At 38.7% G+C, this 16302-nt stretch overlaps 1 protein-coding gene across 4 annotated transcripts in view; it reads right to left on the bottom strand.

Annotated features, from left to right (window-relative positions):
- Nucleotides 1-16302, bottom strand: part of Dmxl1 (Dmx like 1) — a 150353-nt gene that overhangs the window by 90236 nt on the left and 43815 nt on the right. For all 4 annotated transcript variants that reach the window (XM_037197142.1, XM_028871805.2, XM_028871806.2 and 1 more), the window contains exons 11-17: nucleotides 15851-16104; nucleotides 15052-15736; nucleotides 14840-14961; nucleotides 10682-10771; nucleotides 10056-10158; nucleotides 1275-1394; nucleotides 509-730 (exon numbers count right to left, since the gene is read on the bottom strand). In XM_037197142.1, coding sequence (XP_037053037.1) covers nucleotides 509-730; nucleotides 1275-1394; nucleotides 10056-10158; nucleotides 10682-10771; nucleotides 14840-14961; nucleotides 15052-15736; nucleotides 15851-16104 — 1596 coding nt within the window. The remainder of the gene's footprint in view (nucleotides 1-508; nucleotides 731-1274; nucleotides 1395-10055; nucleotides 10159-10681; nucleotides 10772-14839; nucleotides 14962-15051; nucleotides 15737-15850; nucleotides 16105-16302) is intronic.

The raw sequence follows: 16302 nt of genomic DNA, 5'->3' as shown, positions 1-16302 counted from the left end.
GAAGGCTTATACATCAGATCACTGGGCAATAAGCCACTGTGCATGAATCAGTAACTTCACTTCTACAAGTGCACAGTATACTCTGCTCCTGGTCTGGAAATTGCACTCTTAAAACCACTGCCTTGGAAGAAGGGTGATAATATAACACAGGAACCTTGGACTGCCTGCCTTAGCACATGGCTCCAGAAAACTACTATAAATACTAAAACAGTTGGCAAATAAGATAAAAGTTATTATTGTCTACATTCTACAAACTTGCTCTTTGTTTGTCTAATGTAATAGTTAATTTTTTCAACTTGAAGGATTTGGAGTTCAGGGAAACAAAACTCTAGGCAAATGTCACATAACTTGAAAACATAGTAAGAAATTTAAACCATCAATGTAATTATTTCCATTTCTGCTTTGTGTGTATTTCAGAGTGAGTTATAGTATTTACTTTTAGAAAGGGCATGGTAAACACTCATGCCTTACAAAGGTGGCTCAGTCTCTTTTGGTAGATCTTACAGACCTGCTGAAGGCTTAACACTGATTATCTCCACTCCTTCTGGTAGATCCATCTCCTTGCTGTACACCATTTCAGAGAACAGGGACAGCCTGCTGGTGCTCTGGAGATTGGCCCTGCAAGCCTGGAATCTCTGTGAAAACGGAGACAGAATTTTCTCTGGAGAAGAGGAATAATGCTCTTCTGGTAGCCAAACAGCTTCTGATAGTTTTGTGTCTGTTCTTTCATCTGTAAAACAAAAAACCAGAACCAAAAACTGTGAGGGAACTCTCTATGAGTAAGTATTGTAATTACTACTTTTTAATACATAGCTGAAATATAAAATTGTAGACACTCTACACAGAAAAAAAAGTAAAAATCATTTTACTTTTGGTATTCTAACTACTATAATTATCACCAGTATATAAGAATGGTTTCAAAAACTAATTCTAAACAATGGAAAAGGAGACACTGGTTTAGGAAAGGATAATAGGAGAAGAAAGAGGAAGAGGGGAAAGGGAAGATATGATCAATGAACTATAAACATCTATAAAAAGCTAATAAACTCATTATTTTATATAATTAATATATAAACTTAACAATAGTATTTACAAGAATAAACGCGGTTTTACAAAACCATTTTTCAATTAAATGTATGTAGGATTTTATGAACTATGTAATAAAGTAAAAGAAAAAAAACTCTAAAGTTTCAAATTGTATATGTATATTTTGTTAAAATGTAGGTCTACTTGAATGTAAAAACAAAAACAACAACAAAACAAAGCAGACTTACCCAGTGAGACAGGAATGGACCTTAAGTGTAAATCCCACATACGTAACAGTGAACGGTTGTCTTGAGTGCACTCTATAACAACCAGGTAGAACTTTTCAGAAAATCTATGAGGTGAATTGCCTGTTGACATCAGGAATATTTTTCATTAACATAGACGGATGAGCTAGTATACTAAATATACCAAGTTAAAGCAGCTTTTTACTTTCTTGGAGAGAGAAACTTAAAAAAATACAAAGCAGCATTACAGAATGTATTCAATGGTGTTAGCACATGACTTTGCATTATCTTGAAATTTTAATTATATGCGTGCTGTCTGTAATTTCATTTTCAAAGTCTAAATTTTAAGTGTTGAATTTGAACATTTTAACCTTAAAAGGTCCTATTATAGTTATTAACACTAAACTGTTCACAATGAGATCCTAGTAAGTAGGACATTGCTAAAGAGATGGAAACTATGTAACACAGTACTTTAGGCCAATATATCACAATGAAATTGTGTTATTAAAAACCTTCCAAGGTAGCTGGATGGTAGCTCATGCCTTTGATCCCAACACTTGGAAGGCAGAGGCAGGTGGATCTCTGTGAGTTCAAGGCCAGCCTGGTCTACAGAGTGAGTTCCAGGACAGCCAAGGCTACACAGAGAAACCCTGTCCAGGGCAGGGGAGGACGACAACATGCAGACCTTCCAAGGTTAGTTCCATATAAAAATGTGAAGTCTTTATAAGAAAACAGAGTCAAGAAAAAACTTCCTTTATGTGTGTGTGTCTCACACACACAAACACACACGGGGGAGAGGGGTGGAGGGGGGAGACAGACCGACTGTTTGACCTACCAACTTCACTAGTCCTAGATGACAAGAGTGCAGATGTGCTAGCAGATAACTATAATCTCAGCACCTTCATTGAGATAAGAGGCAGATGTGCTAGCAGATAACTATAATCTCAGCACCTTCATTGAGATAAGAGGCAGATGTGCTAGCAGATAACTATAATCTCAGCACCTTCATTGAGATAAGAGGCAGATGTGCTAGCAGATAACTATAATCTCAGCACCTTCATTGAAAAGATGCAGAATAACTATAATCTCAGCACCTTCATTGAGATAAGAGGCAGATGTGCTAGCAGATAACTATAATCTCAGTACCTTCATTGTGATAAGAGGCAGAGAGGAGACTTGCCTGAAAGCTCACATTCCAGTTAGCAACAGCAGAAAAAATGAGACTCTGTCCAAGAGGGAGGCAAGAACTGAACCCCAAAAGTTATTTTTGACCTCCACATGCATGACCCTGGCATATGCACACCTGCATTTACACAAGCACACACATACAGACGCAGACAAAACAATAACAAAAAAAAAAAAGAAAAAATCCTTCTTCATTCATACTGCAAAGTGTAAATAGTATAAAAGTTGCAGAAATAAGTAACTAAACGCATCTTTCTGAAATTATCATAAAACCAGATCATTATTGCCTCTTTTATGAAAGATTTTAGTGTAAGATTTCTTCATTACAATCTATTCTTCATATATACATTATCTAAACAAAAATTAACATTATAGTCAGAAATGGGTACCAGTATCAGTAACTTTAGGTACTTGGGCAGCTGATGCAGATAGATTCCAATTCAAGGGCAACCTGGGCAAAACCCTGTCTCAAAATAAAAGAAGCTGCAGGTATAGTTCATCGATAGAAAGCTTGCTTATTAGCATTATGTCCTGGATTCAGTCTTTAATCTCAATCTCTGTCTCGGTCTCTCAGACACACATATACACACACAAGACACATGCAATGATAGAAAATCACAGAAAAGAACATATAAAAATGCTGATGCCAACCCCTTACCAGCTACAGTACTCAGAAGAACAGGCCCTATGCCTTGCCTGGGCAGCACAGCAGAGTTGACCCTTTAGACAAGGGTGCTGGTGAGCCAGCCCTGAATGTGTGAGAAGGGCACAGCTGGTACTGTTTAATCTCGTCTGCAGAATGGTGGTGGGAGTGAGGGTAAGATGCCCCCGCTTACTGCCTCCAGCTGGTGAGGGAGCTGACCTTCCCCTTTACCAGCTGCAACATTTGGGAAAGTGGGCCTTGCACCCTGTCTGGGTAGCATAAAGGAGCTGACCCTGTTGACCAGGGCACAGGTAAGCCACCCAAGAGAATGTGAGCGTGACACATTTGGCCTCACCATAGGGTGGCATGGGCGGGGAAGAGATTCCCCAACCTCCCCGCCCCCATGCCTGAGGCAGGTGGAGAACCTTGAGGTCATAAGAGCAGGAGAGCTGCCCCTGCCACTCACCTGGGCAGCACAGTAGAGCTGACCCTGTTGGCAGAGGTGTGGGGGAGCCAGCCCCAAAGTTGTGAACATGGGAGAGCTGTCTCCAACTATCCATCTGTCATGTGGTGGGTAGGCCAGGAAGAAATGTCCCCCCTTACTCCTTGCCCCTTGCTGCCTACTCCCCCTTACAAGCTGTAGGTACTCAGGAAAGTGGGCCCTGCTCCTTGCCTGGGTCACATAGTTGGGTGCAGGGCCTGCTCTCACACCCTGTTGGCAGAGGCCCAGGTGAGCTGGCTCTGAGGCTGTCAGAGTGGGATAGCTGGACACCTCCGCCCATCTGCCGTGTGGTAGTGAGGGCAAGGGAAAGATGTCCTTCCCCTTTTGCCCCTGCCACATGTGGTGAGTGAGAGAGCTGACCCTGCCCCCTACCAGCTTCAGCATTCCGAAAGTGGGCCCTGAATCTCACCTGGGCAGCACAGCAGAGTTGATTCCGCTCCTCATCTGCCATATGGTAGTGTGGGTGGGGAAGAGATGCCCTGACCCTAAAGCTGCAGGTCCAAAGCTACAGGATCTCCACAACACAGGGCAACAATAGGATATACAAGAGAAGTCCCAGTGATGACCCAGCATCAGTAGTGTAATAGAAACTAGGCCTTGAACTAGACCAGTGATTCTTTGCAATGAAAGATACTTGCAAGTAAGGATATATGGACAAAAAGGTTAACTAGTGACTCACTGTGCCACACAACAGCTTCCATCTATGACAACATGACAAGATTATTCTTTCCTCTTTTTTCCTCTCTTAAATTTTATTTTATTATGGGGGGGGCTATAAGGGCACACATGGATATGAAGGGATGGGGAAATGTGTGGGATCAAGATGTATGATGTGAAAGACACAAAGAATAAATACAAAGAAAGTTAAAAAAAATAGATCTGAAAAAAATCAGAGGTCTGGAGAAAGACACAAAATAACTATCAGGAATTTAACTACCAGGTATTTCATTACTGTATACATATATATAAAATAAATTCATTTAAAATATTTAAAAAGGTGAAAACAACTATTATTAGGGTAGAAAAAAGCTTTACAATTTTAAATTTGTGTAAGAAACATTTTAAAAAGAAAGCAAAAAAGGAAAGGTGACCACAGGACTTATAGGTAAGATGGCACCTTAGAAGCCATGTCATAACCAGTGCCTGATTACTGCCATCAGAAACAGAGAACAGAAATATTTTATTACTCCATCATCTACTTCTCCAGTCTCTGAACTGATCTGATCAAGAGTCAACAAACATCTTCAACCATTAGACCATGAACTTCCTCTATCATCAGACTGAACTTGATGCTACAACTGAAACCAAGCAGCTGTTGCCGCCACAGCAACATTTTATTACAGGCAAACTTGACTAAAGGACTCCAAAAGGAAAGACACCAAAGCAGTGTTAGTAGAGATTTCATAAAAGGGGTTCTCAGAAACTGCTGCCAGGGTCACCATCAGTGCCACAGTTGGAAAAGGCTAAGCTATCAGAGGTAAACGTAAGCTATAAACAGTGCCATAGGTACTGCACAGTTACCAGCTGCTCCAGCTCTGGGGCAGGAAGGTGGAGACTGCCTAGGCTAGCGAGAGCCTACTTAACAGAAAACTCCATACACATGCAAGGGGAGGGGGAGTCTGCAAGAGAACAGGACCCTAAAAGTCAAGAGTACAGCCCAGACACGGGCCAGGGAGACAAAGCATTTATATCCCCAAACCTTTCCTACAACTATTTATCTTTATAAGCACAGTAGGGAGCCTGGAATGGTGGTGCAACACCTTTAATCCCAGCATTCAGTCAGGAGGCAGAACAGTTGGATCTAAGTTCAAGGCCAGCCTCATCTAAATAACAAGTTCCAGGACACCCTTGGGCCATATAAAAAGACCCAGTCTCAAAAAGATTTTAAAAAAGGACAGTACAGTAGGGCTTTGTACATGCTTATTACTATTTTACTCTCATTATTTATTTTTCTTCCTTTCTCTTTTCAGCATCTATCCCTCCTCACGTTATATCTCTAAAAGCCAAGAGGCTTACCTAGTTAACTAAAACTCCCATATACCCAACCCATTTTTTTAAAACTTTGAATCAATTGTACCAATTGCTACGTATGTCAATACTTATCACCAGTCTAGCTGGATTGCTTACGTCTTTCTTTTCCAATCTACTCACATTGTCAGTATACACAATACCACTGGGGTCCCTTTATCCCTAACTGATACTTAAGGGTCAAAGAATATAGAAATATAAAATTATAAACTTAAGGAATGGCAACTGACAGCCATCAGCTTGGCTAACAAAAAAAAAAAAAAAAAAAAAAAAAAAAAGATTAACCTTTAACTGGGCCCCTCTGTGTTTTAAGATGGGCAGCTCTGTCAACAAACCAAATGTTAATTTACTTTTACTAAAGATTGCCATTGCCCTTTGCAGCCCTGGGTTAGATATTCTTCAATAACCCCCTACCACTCACAACTGAAACCAAAGTTAACTTTTTTTTTTTTAAAGATTTATTTATTTATTATGTATACAACATTCTGCCTCCATGTATCATTGCATGCCAGAAGAGAGCACCAGATCTCATTATAAATGGCTGTGAGTCACCATGTAGGTGCTGGGAATTGAACTCAGGACCTCTGGAAGAGTAGTCAATGCTTTTAACCACTGAGCCATCTCTCCAGCCCCTCAATGTTAACCCTTAATAGTTGTTTCTACATGACTTCTAGCAGCTGGGCAGTGGTGGCTCATGCCTTTAATCCCAGCACTCATGAGGCAGAGGCAGGCAGATCTCTGTGAGTTCAAGGCCAGCCTGGACTACAGAGTGAGTTCCAGGAAAAGCTCCAAAGCTACACAGAGAAACCCTGTCTCAAAAAAATAAAAAAACAAACAAACAAAAAAACAAGCAAGACTTCTAGCATGCATCCCATGCCTGATATTTCTACGTGACTCCAAGCATGTACCCTGTGCTTGATACTATAAAAGGGGGCCAGTACCACCTACATAGCCACAGCCTAAGAATTCCAACATTGGCTGTGGGCTCAGTTAGCTGATAAACTTTTGTGTTCCACAGTGTTTTATAATTTTTTTTTATTTTTTTATTTTTCTGGAATGAAGTTTGCTTCTGGTTTAATAGATTTTGGTGGCCTGTCCCCATTATTGAGAGATCCCAGACCCAACAATACTTTAAAATTTTAGAAACATGCTACTTGATTATTGGAACTGGTTAACCAAGAGAATATCAGCTGTTACTGCAGAGAGTACTAAACTCACAGAGGCAAAGTAGAGATAGAGCCCAGTGCCTAGAAAACCAGTCTACCAGAAAAAAAAAAAAAAAAAATCACAATTCTACTACAGCCTAGTCTCTCCTGAATACTACAAACTCATTCAATGGCAGAAAACCCTGAATTAAAAGAACAAAAACAACAGTAGACCTTAACTAAAAATCTAATCCCAGAAGTGCAGATCCCACAGCAAAACACAAGTAACATAAAGAACCAAGACAACGTGTTTCTTCCAAAAATTATCAATCCCATATGTTGTGGGACATGCTCTTGTACACTGTAAAGATTTGTCAATCGAACTGGTTTAATAAAATGCTGATTGGCCAGTAGCAAGCAGGAAGTATAGGAGGGATGACCAGATAAGGAGAATTCTGGGAAGAGGAAGGGCAGAGTCAGGGGTCACCAGCCAGATGCAGAGGAAGCAAGATGAGAATGTCACACTAAGAAAAGGTACCAAGCCACATGCCTAAACATAGATAAGAATTATGGGTTAATTTAAGTGTAAGATCTAGTTAGTAATAAGCCTGAGCTACCAGCCAAACATGTCTAAGTAATATTAAGCCTCTGAGCCAATTATGTGGGAAGTGGCTGCTGGATACTTGGGAACAGGCAGGTGGAGAGAAACTTCTGCCTACACCCATATTAATGACATCTGATTAAAATGACTTAAATGAAATTCTGGATGCAGAATTCCAAAGAATGTTTATGAATATGGTAAAACAACTCAAAGACTTGAGTATTTTCAAAGAGAACACAAACAGCTGCATGAAAGAAGTCAATATAAGATATAAAAATAGAATTTAATAAAGAGATAGAAAAATTGACAACTCAAATCAAAATAACAACAGAAATGAAAAACACAATGGGTCACATAAGACCTTCAGTGAAAAGCCTTACCAACACAATGGATCACGTGAAGATAGACTATCAGGGTAAGAAGACAAAATGGAGGAATTGGACAAAGTCAATGACAATTTCTTTTAAATGCATGAACCCAACATGCAAAAGCTCTGGAAAACCTACACGCTATTAGAATACAAGAGAAGAATTAAATGGTAAAGGCATACAAATATTTTTAATAAAATTATAGAAGAAAATGTCACAAATCTGGGGTGGGAAAGGCCATCCTGTAGTGGTTAGCTGTCTGTCTATGACCTTGAAGCACCGCCCCTAGAGATGCAGCAGGTAACTCCTCAATCTGCCTATGCCCTTGAAAAACGTGCCACTTGCAGGGCCATATCATGCAGTACTGTGGCTCCAGCACTGTGGTTCCTTTGCCATGTAGTCTGCTGGCATTTTCCTTTTGATTATTCTTTTCTTTCTTTTTAGACAGGGTCTCACTACATAGTCTTGGGTGGCCTGGAGCTCACTCTGTAGACCAGGCTGACCTCAAATTCATTGAGATGTGCCTGTATCAGCTTCCTAAAAGCTGACATTAAGAAGTTCTCCACCTCACAAGACTTTCTATTCTTTTTTGCAAATACTGGTCAGTCTCGGCATGAGTTCCTTGACACTGTGGGCTTCTTTTCACTTTTCCTGAAGCTGCCCTCACCCTTGCCATGTGGTACTTGTCTTCCACTGCTGACCCTTGTAGCTTTCTCAGATACTAACTTTAAAAGGCATGTAGTTCTATCTTCTTTTTCTTTTCCCTCCTCCTAGCAGATGCCAAGACTTACAGCTTGCCTGCTCTGTTGTTTTTCTCTCAATCTCTATTTAAATTTCCTCAAATTTTCATGCTCCAAAAAGATTAACAATATTAACACCCTTAATATCATATAGAAAAAGAATGCTTCATTTCTGTATTCCTTATCTTAAACCTGTCATCGCTGTGCGTGCGTGTGTGCGTACGTGTGTGTGTGTGTGTGTGTGTGTGTGTGTGTGTGTGTGTGTGTGTGTGTTTGGGGGCAGGGGTACTCAAGCATGTGCAAGTGTGCTGAGGCCAGAGGTTGCAGCTGGTACTCTTCCACAATCACTCTCTACTTTGTATCTGACCCAAGGTTCTAGAGATTAACCTCAGATTCTTCATGCTGTGTGACAAGCATTTTACTGTCTTGAGCCATCTTGTCATCCCTTTATTCCTCTCATCTTTAGCATATGGCTAGGATGTCCAAAATTACAAAAGCATATGAAAAAAGTATATTTTTACAGTTCATAAACTTTCAAGGAAAATGAAAAGCTAGCTGAAACCACAGTAAGACACTACCAATGTTAAAGTGCAGAACTCTAAGTAATACTTATCAGAAGTAAAGTGGGAAATGCAGAAGAAAGGATGTACTTTTAAGAAAAAGATCTGGAGCAAATAAATAATACAGTTAATATTATCTGAGACATAATAACTGACTTCACTGACATAGTGTAACTGCTTACTGGATTTTAGTCTTCAGGAGTGAAATTACCCAGTTTGGTTTGTCTCTGTAATTAAAACTGATACCCAATAAATTTTAGCTGTTTTCTCAGCTTTCCTTCATGCAAGTTAACTATAAGGTTAGGTGGTAGAACTTAGTTAAAAATGAACTTTTATTATAAATGCTTTATTATACATATATTTATATTAATTAAGACACTGTTGAAACTAATAACATTACCATTTTAAACATTTATTTCTTTAAATTATGGGCTTCTGGAAAGTCAGGTGTCCACATTTTTAAAAAAAAATACATCCATGAAAAGGGCACCCACTCACTCACATGGTAATAACAGATTCCTCTGTTGTGTACCTAACGTAACATGCAACTGGGCTAGGGGTATGGCTCAATCATAGAACACTAGCTTAGCTTGCTCAATCACCAGGTCAGTTTAAAAAACAGGCTTGGAAGGAGATCAGGCAGCAGGGAGGAACTTAAGAGCAAAGTAACATGCAACTAAGGAACAGTCAATTTGCTTTGATTTGTTTGTTTGTTTATTTCTTGGTTAAGAGTAAAAAGATACGCTACAAGAAGGGCTATATATGTATATTCAAGCTATTCAGGAGGCTGAAGCAAGAAGATACCTTGAGCAGGGTATTTCAATGCCAGTCTAGGCTACTAATTAGACCACATAAATAAACACATACATTCACAGACAAAAGAAAGAGATAACAGTATTTATGTTAAAAGAAAATCAAGCTGAAATACAACTTGAGGTGTATTAATTCATCTTTATAAACTATGTAACATGAGCTGCATAATATTTCTCATCACAGCAAAATTTTTCCTTACCTGGATCCAATAAAATGCTATCTTTCCCCAGACTTTTCTTTTCAAGGTTATTCAAAATGAAATCTTCTTGAAAAACATGAAGCAACTGGGTTTTTCTGCCATGCTGAGATAAATAAATACCAACATAAATTGACATATATATCTGTGGGGTTCCTGAGCCTTAATTCCTGTTCAGGGCATCATCTGTGGGGGTCCCTGAGCCTAAGTCCCTGTTCAGGACAGCATTTGTGGGAGGCCAGCTCCCACCTTTTAAAGGGTTCCTATGAGGAAAAGAGATGAATAAGAAACTTTTAGATAGAAAGATAGTAGAAAGGAGACAGATAGAAACACAAGATAGCTTTGGGAGGACCTGGATCAAAATCCACTAGCCCCTTCTGTCTCTTCAAAAGGGCTTTTTATAACAATGCCAAGGGGTGGGGCAAAAGACTTCCCCTTGCTAGATCAAAGCATACTGCACAGCCAAGTGTAGACCCTTCCAAACACCTGGTAACCACGCCCGTGGTCCAATCATTGCCCTATGCAGCCCTGGTGGGTAAAGCAAGCTCAGATCTCACCAGGAAACCTCTGTGATGAGTCTCTATATATGTCATCTACCTAATGCTAAATAGCAGAAAAATAATACTTACAAGCTTGGTAATGGGATCTAATGCAATAATGCAGCCTGGCCTGGCTGTTGATTGCTGACTGACGATGTTAAACACTTCACCAACATATTTCTGTTAAAAAAAAAAAACCCTTTAGTAAACAAATTCAAAAGTAACTTAAAAATATGAAATATTTCAACCATAATTAAGATAAATAAGGAATTCAAGTAGGTCTAAATAGTTTCTTTCAACTATAAGCATTATAGGATTTTACCTTAATAGAAATCACACAGAAATGAACACAATTACAGCTCAAAAGGTACAGAAGGGTAAGAAGGCAAGCTCAGCACCTAAGGGAAAGTATTTTATAGCAACCAAAGTGAAAGACTGCCTTCAACTTTCTGGATATATTCTAAGCAATGCTTTTTAAAATATCAATCTTTCAGAATATCCTATTATTTATTTTGTTGTTATACTGAGAATGTAACTCAAGGCCTTGTGCATGCTAAACACATGGTCTTTCACTGAGCTACATCCCTTGACTAAGAGTCTCCTTATTAGCCATCATAAGAATAGTTTCTCTACCTAAACACTCTATTTGAATTTCAAGGTAATTTGTGTGTGTGTGTGTGTGTGTGTGTGTGTGTGTGTGTGTGTGTGTGTGTGTGAGAGAGAGAGAGGGGGGGGGGGGGGGGGGGGAGGGAGGGGGACTGGGGATGGAACTCAGGATCTTACTTAAACTAAGCCAAGTGGTCTACCAACAAACTTGAAGTAGTTAAAACATTGATTTTGAGGTGGAAAAGACAGCTAATGATGTAAGTTAACATCTTCTTTCTATAAAAATTTAATCTAAATTTTTAAAAATTATATGTACGTAGGTATGGGTATGGGTATGTGAATGCAGGTGCCTGCAGAGGCCAGAGGTGTTGAATACTCTGCAGGTGGATCTACAGGTGTTTGTGATGGAAGTACTGAGAACTAAACTAGGGTCCTTAAAAGACAGCAAGTGCTCTTAACTGCTGATTCATCTCTCCAATTCCCCTTCCCACCACCCCACATTTCTGTTGTAATTGTGAGCATGTATGTGTATGTATGAAAAAGGTGGGGGGAAGCAAGGGGAGAGACAAAGTGACAGAGACAGTGAGCAAGAGCCCACATTTATATGCCATAGTATGTCTACGGAGATAGAAGGGCAACCCTGAATGCTAGTGCTTGTCATCCACCTCATTTGTATGTCAAACTAACTAGCTAGTAGGTTTCTGACAGACATATGCACTACAGTACTCAGCTTTTGTGTGGTTCCTGGGTCAGGCTTGTGCAGCAAGCACTTTGACCACTGAGTCATATCGTTAGCCCAAATACGCTGACCTACTGAATCATTATGTCCTCACATACTATGAAATTCAGTGTTCATTTCTGTCTTCACATACTTAACTTTTCAGTAGCATTTGATGCTAGTGATCGCTCTCTCCTAGGAATACTTCATTGAGATTCTATAAAATACCATATAAACCATATTTTTAATAATATAATGTTGTACTATTCAATACTTCTATCACTTATTTTTTCTTACTATATTCCCTCCTACAATTACCTGGACTGCTGCAACTTTGAATCTGTCAATATTCTTTATTATTGTTGTTGTTTTGTTTTGAGATGTGGGTCTTTCTATACAGCCCTGGCTGTCCTGGAATTCACTATGCAGACCAGGCTGGTTTGGAATTCAGAGATCTGCCTCTCTCTCCCAAGAAAGGCATGTACCACCATGCCTGGCCTCAGCTACTTACTTTATATCTTCAGTTCACACCTTCTTCTAAAACTCAAAGGCAACTTTATTGGACCTCTTGGATGTTAAATAGGCAACTCAAAATGAGTATGTCCAAGGCAAGAATCTTAAATCCCCCTATTCTTCTAAACCTGCTATTTGTACATTCTTCCTTATTTCAACCATAGCAATGCTACTTTACATGAGGCTCACGCAAATTATGACAGTCATCTTTTCCCTCACATCCAAAATCCTGTCTAATCCTAACTACTTACACTCAAAATACATTTAAAATTTGGCCTCTTTTTAGTGTTTCTAACATTAACCCTCATTACCATTCTTGGCTCCTTATCTTTCTCCTGGACGAGGGTTATGGCTTTTTTAAATTGGTCTCTCTCATTCTACTTTTTTTGAACATAGTAGCACTACAGTTGTCACAGTGACTTATTAAAAAAAAAAAAAAACCTATATCATTGTTATATGAGCATAACTTTCAATGGTTTCTTGTTGTGGAATATTCCTTTACACTGTGAAGATATGTCACTGTGATTGGTTTAATAAAAAGCTAAATGGCCAATAACTAGGCAGGATTTTCAGGGCAGAGAGAATGCTGAGAAGAAGGTGGAGCTAGCTGCCAGCAAGACACAGAGGAAGCAACATGGGCATTACAAAGTAAAGGTAACCCAGCCATGTAAAAGAATGGAGATTAAAAGATATGGGTTAATTTAACTTATAAGAGCTAGTCAGAAACAAGCCTAAGCTATTAGCTGAACTTTCATAATTAATAAGACGTCTCTGTGGTTATTTTTGAGCTAGCTGGCAGGACAGAGAAAGACTCGCTACAGTTTCTATATCATTTTAGGCAGAAGTGCAAGTTACCAGAATGGACTATAAGGCCTCGATAGGATCTAAGCAGGTTATTTTTCTGCTTTAATTCTTGACTACTCTATCTTACTTTATTCCACAATGATCTCCTTAGTGTCCTATTATATAACAACATGTTTTGGCTGCAGGGTCCTTGAACAGGTCAACCTTCTTTTAAATCACTCTTCCGGTAGCCACATGTCAAGCTCACTCCACTCCTTCAAGTCTTTTCTGTAAAGCTGTTCCATACACAGCAATTTAAGGGACACTCCCTACTTGTCTTGCAACACTGTTTCTCTCCACAGTACTTGTTAGTCAATGTATTTTTATTTAGTTCCCTGCAGTCAGCTATCTTGCTTCACTAGAATGAACTTTGTGCTATCAGTTTGATTTTTTGCAACTAAATTCCTAGCAGTTAAAACAATTGCTCAATAAATGTCTCTTTCTACTAAAGCAATATGTGTGTGTGTGTGTGTGTGTGTGTGTGTGTGTGTGTGTGTGTGTGTATACACATACACATACTTTGCAAAACATTGTGTTTGGTAAAATTATACTTAAAAAAAAAAACTTATTGTCAAATAGAATAGAATAAACCAAGGACTCTACTACTTTACAATCTGAACAATAAAACAACTAGTAACTGTTAGTATCTTAGGCTAGAATCTCCTAAGCAGGAAGCTTAAGCAGAGCCTGAAGGCTGCCTCAGGAGATATTTAAAAACATCAAACAAACCTGGCATGTTGGCAAATGCCTACAATTGGAACACACAGGTGTTTGAAGCAAAAGGACTGTGTGTTCAAGGCTAGCCAATGTCTCAAACAACAACAACAACAACAACAAAAAAAAAAAACACGAAGCAAAAGATTAGTGTGTTCAAGGCTAGCCTATGTCTCAAACCAAAAAAAGTGAAGCAAAAGAGCTGTGTGTTCAAGGCTAGCCTATGTCTCAAAAAAAAATTTTTTTTTATTTTATAAAGTCAAACAAGCAACTAAAAACAAAAACCCTGACTAACCACTAGAACTGAAAACTGCAGAAATGCTTTCTTAGTTGAGGTGCTAAGTAAATACAGCCAATGGCATCCACTAGTTAGATTTAAAAAGAAATGGGGTCTCTTCCACAGTAAATGTGTTACATAGGCATCCAAAAATTTGCCTGGGCTGCAACTAAGGTGAGGGCTTTTTCTGTTCATGTCTAAGATTAAAATTCCACTCTTACTATTCTAGCTCCCTTTAACTATACAGGACCCAACAATGTCTACTACAACAGGTAGTCCCATTTATCTCTGAGCAGAGAAACACTTAACCACATTTTTCTTTTTTTTTTTGGTCAGAGGGAGGGGTTGGGTCTTGAACCACAGAGTGTTAACATATGTGCTCAACCACTGAGCTACACACCCAACCTAAAAATAATGAAAGGACTTAACTTAAAATCACTACATAAGTACAAGACTAATGTGAAAAAAATATAGTACAAAAATACACTTATCTGTTATAAATTATAGGTCACAAATCTAGAACAAGCCAGGTAAGTATAGGTTACATATCTAAAAACATCATAAAGCTAGTACTTACAGAAATTTCAGGATTGGAAAGCTCATATAAAAGTTTCTTGGCATCAATAACTGCTTCATATAACCTCAGATATTGTCCATCACTAGCTACAAAGCATGCACTAGGAGAGTTGCAGTATGCACCTAGAAAGTATTTATAAACATTTACTATTTAACCTTTTAGCAAGAGTGTCTGAAAATCAAGTAACTGAAATAAAATCACAGTATGCTTACCTAGACAGTAACTGGGTATCAGAGTAGGTAGCCATGCCACATTGGAAAAGGCAGAAACATGAAGAGAATTAATCCGGGCCAGCTCAGACACTCCTCCAGAAAAAGATAATGGCCCAACTGGATCAACCCTCCAAAGAATAAGTTCACTATAAATCGCATTGGGATCTTGAAATGCCATATCAACATTGTTTTTATTTTGCTGTGTCAAGAAACATTCTTCAGTATTTACAGTGTCATGAGCTTGCTTTTGGTTACCCACATTGGGTGTCCTTAATGCATTATGGTGTGAAGTTGTCAGTAGTAATGGTAACACTGAGTGGCAAGCTAAATCATTAAGATGAAATCGATGACCACAATATCTGGATTTGTGAGAAATACTAAGAACTGTAGAAAAGGCAGATTCCTCAGCAAAACTAACCAGCCACTGATTCAAAGAACCATCAGCATGCTTTGAAATCATCATAACGTTAGGAGTAAAAATACTTAATTTTAAATTGTTCGATGATTTACTGTGACCAGAGGAAATAAGCATTGACGTGGAACGAGTGAGGCCAGTAGGTTTCTGTTTTCCTTGTTGAATGGCCAAGTCAACATTCTTAGTACAGGCGTACATAACTATGCTTTTACAGAGAGAGTTTGCATCACCTGTGGGGAAAGCTACAGGAATTCTGGAGACAAAGGACACCTAGAATTAAGAAACAAGGCATTAGAACATATACTTACATAAAAACATATTAAAAAGAGTTTTCACATAAAAAAGAAGCAACGCATTATAGTTGATATAGATGATTAACAGTACCTGTACTTGACGAAACATACCAGGCTGGTATTCATCCAGCCAATCTACATGCCAAACTAGTAAAGAACCATCCATAGGATGAATACTGAAAAGCATGTCTGCATTTTTACTCCATTCAGACAGAAGCACTTCAATCTGATGATCAATGGCAGCTGACGATAATGGTGTAAAACTTGAGTTTGGTAACATTTTATCTTCACCCAATTCCTTCTTCTCATTAATTATTTTTAAATCATCAACACCATCCTCCATTTCTATAAGCAAAAGAGTTCATGACCAAGTGAATACAATAAAGCTATCACTACAAATTAAGACAGAGCTTTCTAAATAAATTCAAAATGAAAAACTATACTTTTGTATTAACAAGAAATAAGGGCAATGAAGTTAATTTAGTAATCAGACAGCTACCAGGGATATTAACATACACAAGCATACATATCTTTACTTCTTTC

The sequence above is a fragment of the Peromyscus leucopus genome, chromosome 19, assembly GCF_004664715.2.
Source record: "Peromyscus leucopus breed LL Stock chromosome 19, UCI_PerLeu_2.1, whole genome shotgun sequence".
In the NCBI taxonomy this organism is placed as follows: domain Eukaryota; kingdom Metazoa; phylum Chordata; class Mammalia; order Rodentia; family Cricetidae; genus Peromyscus; species Peromyscus leucopus.
This window is presented reverse-complemented; position numbering and strand designations above follow the sequence as displayed.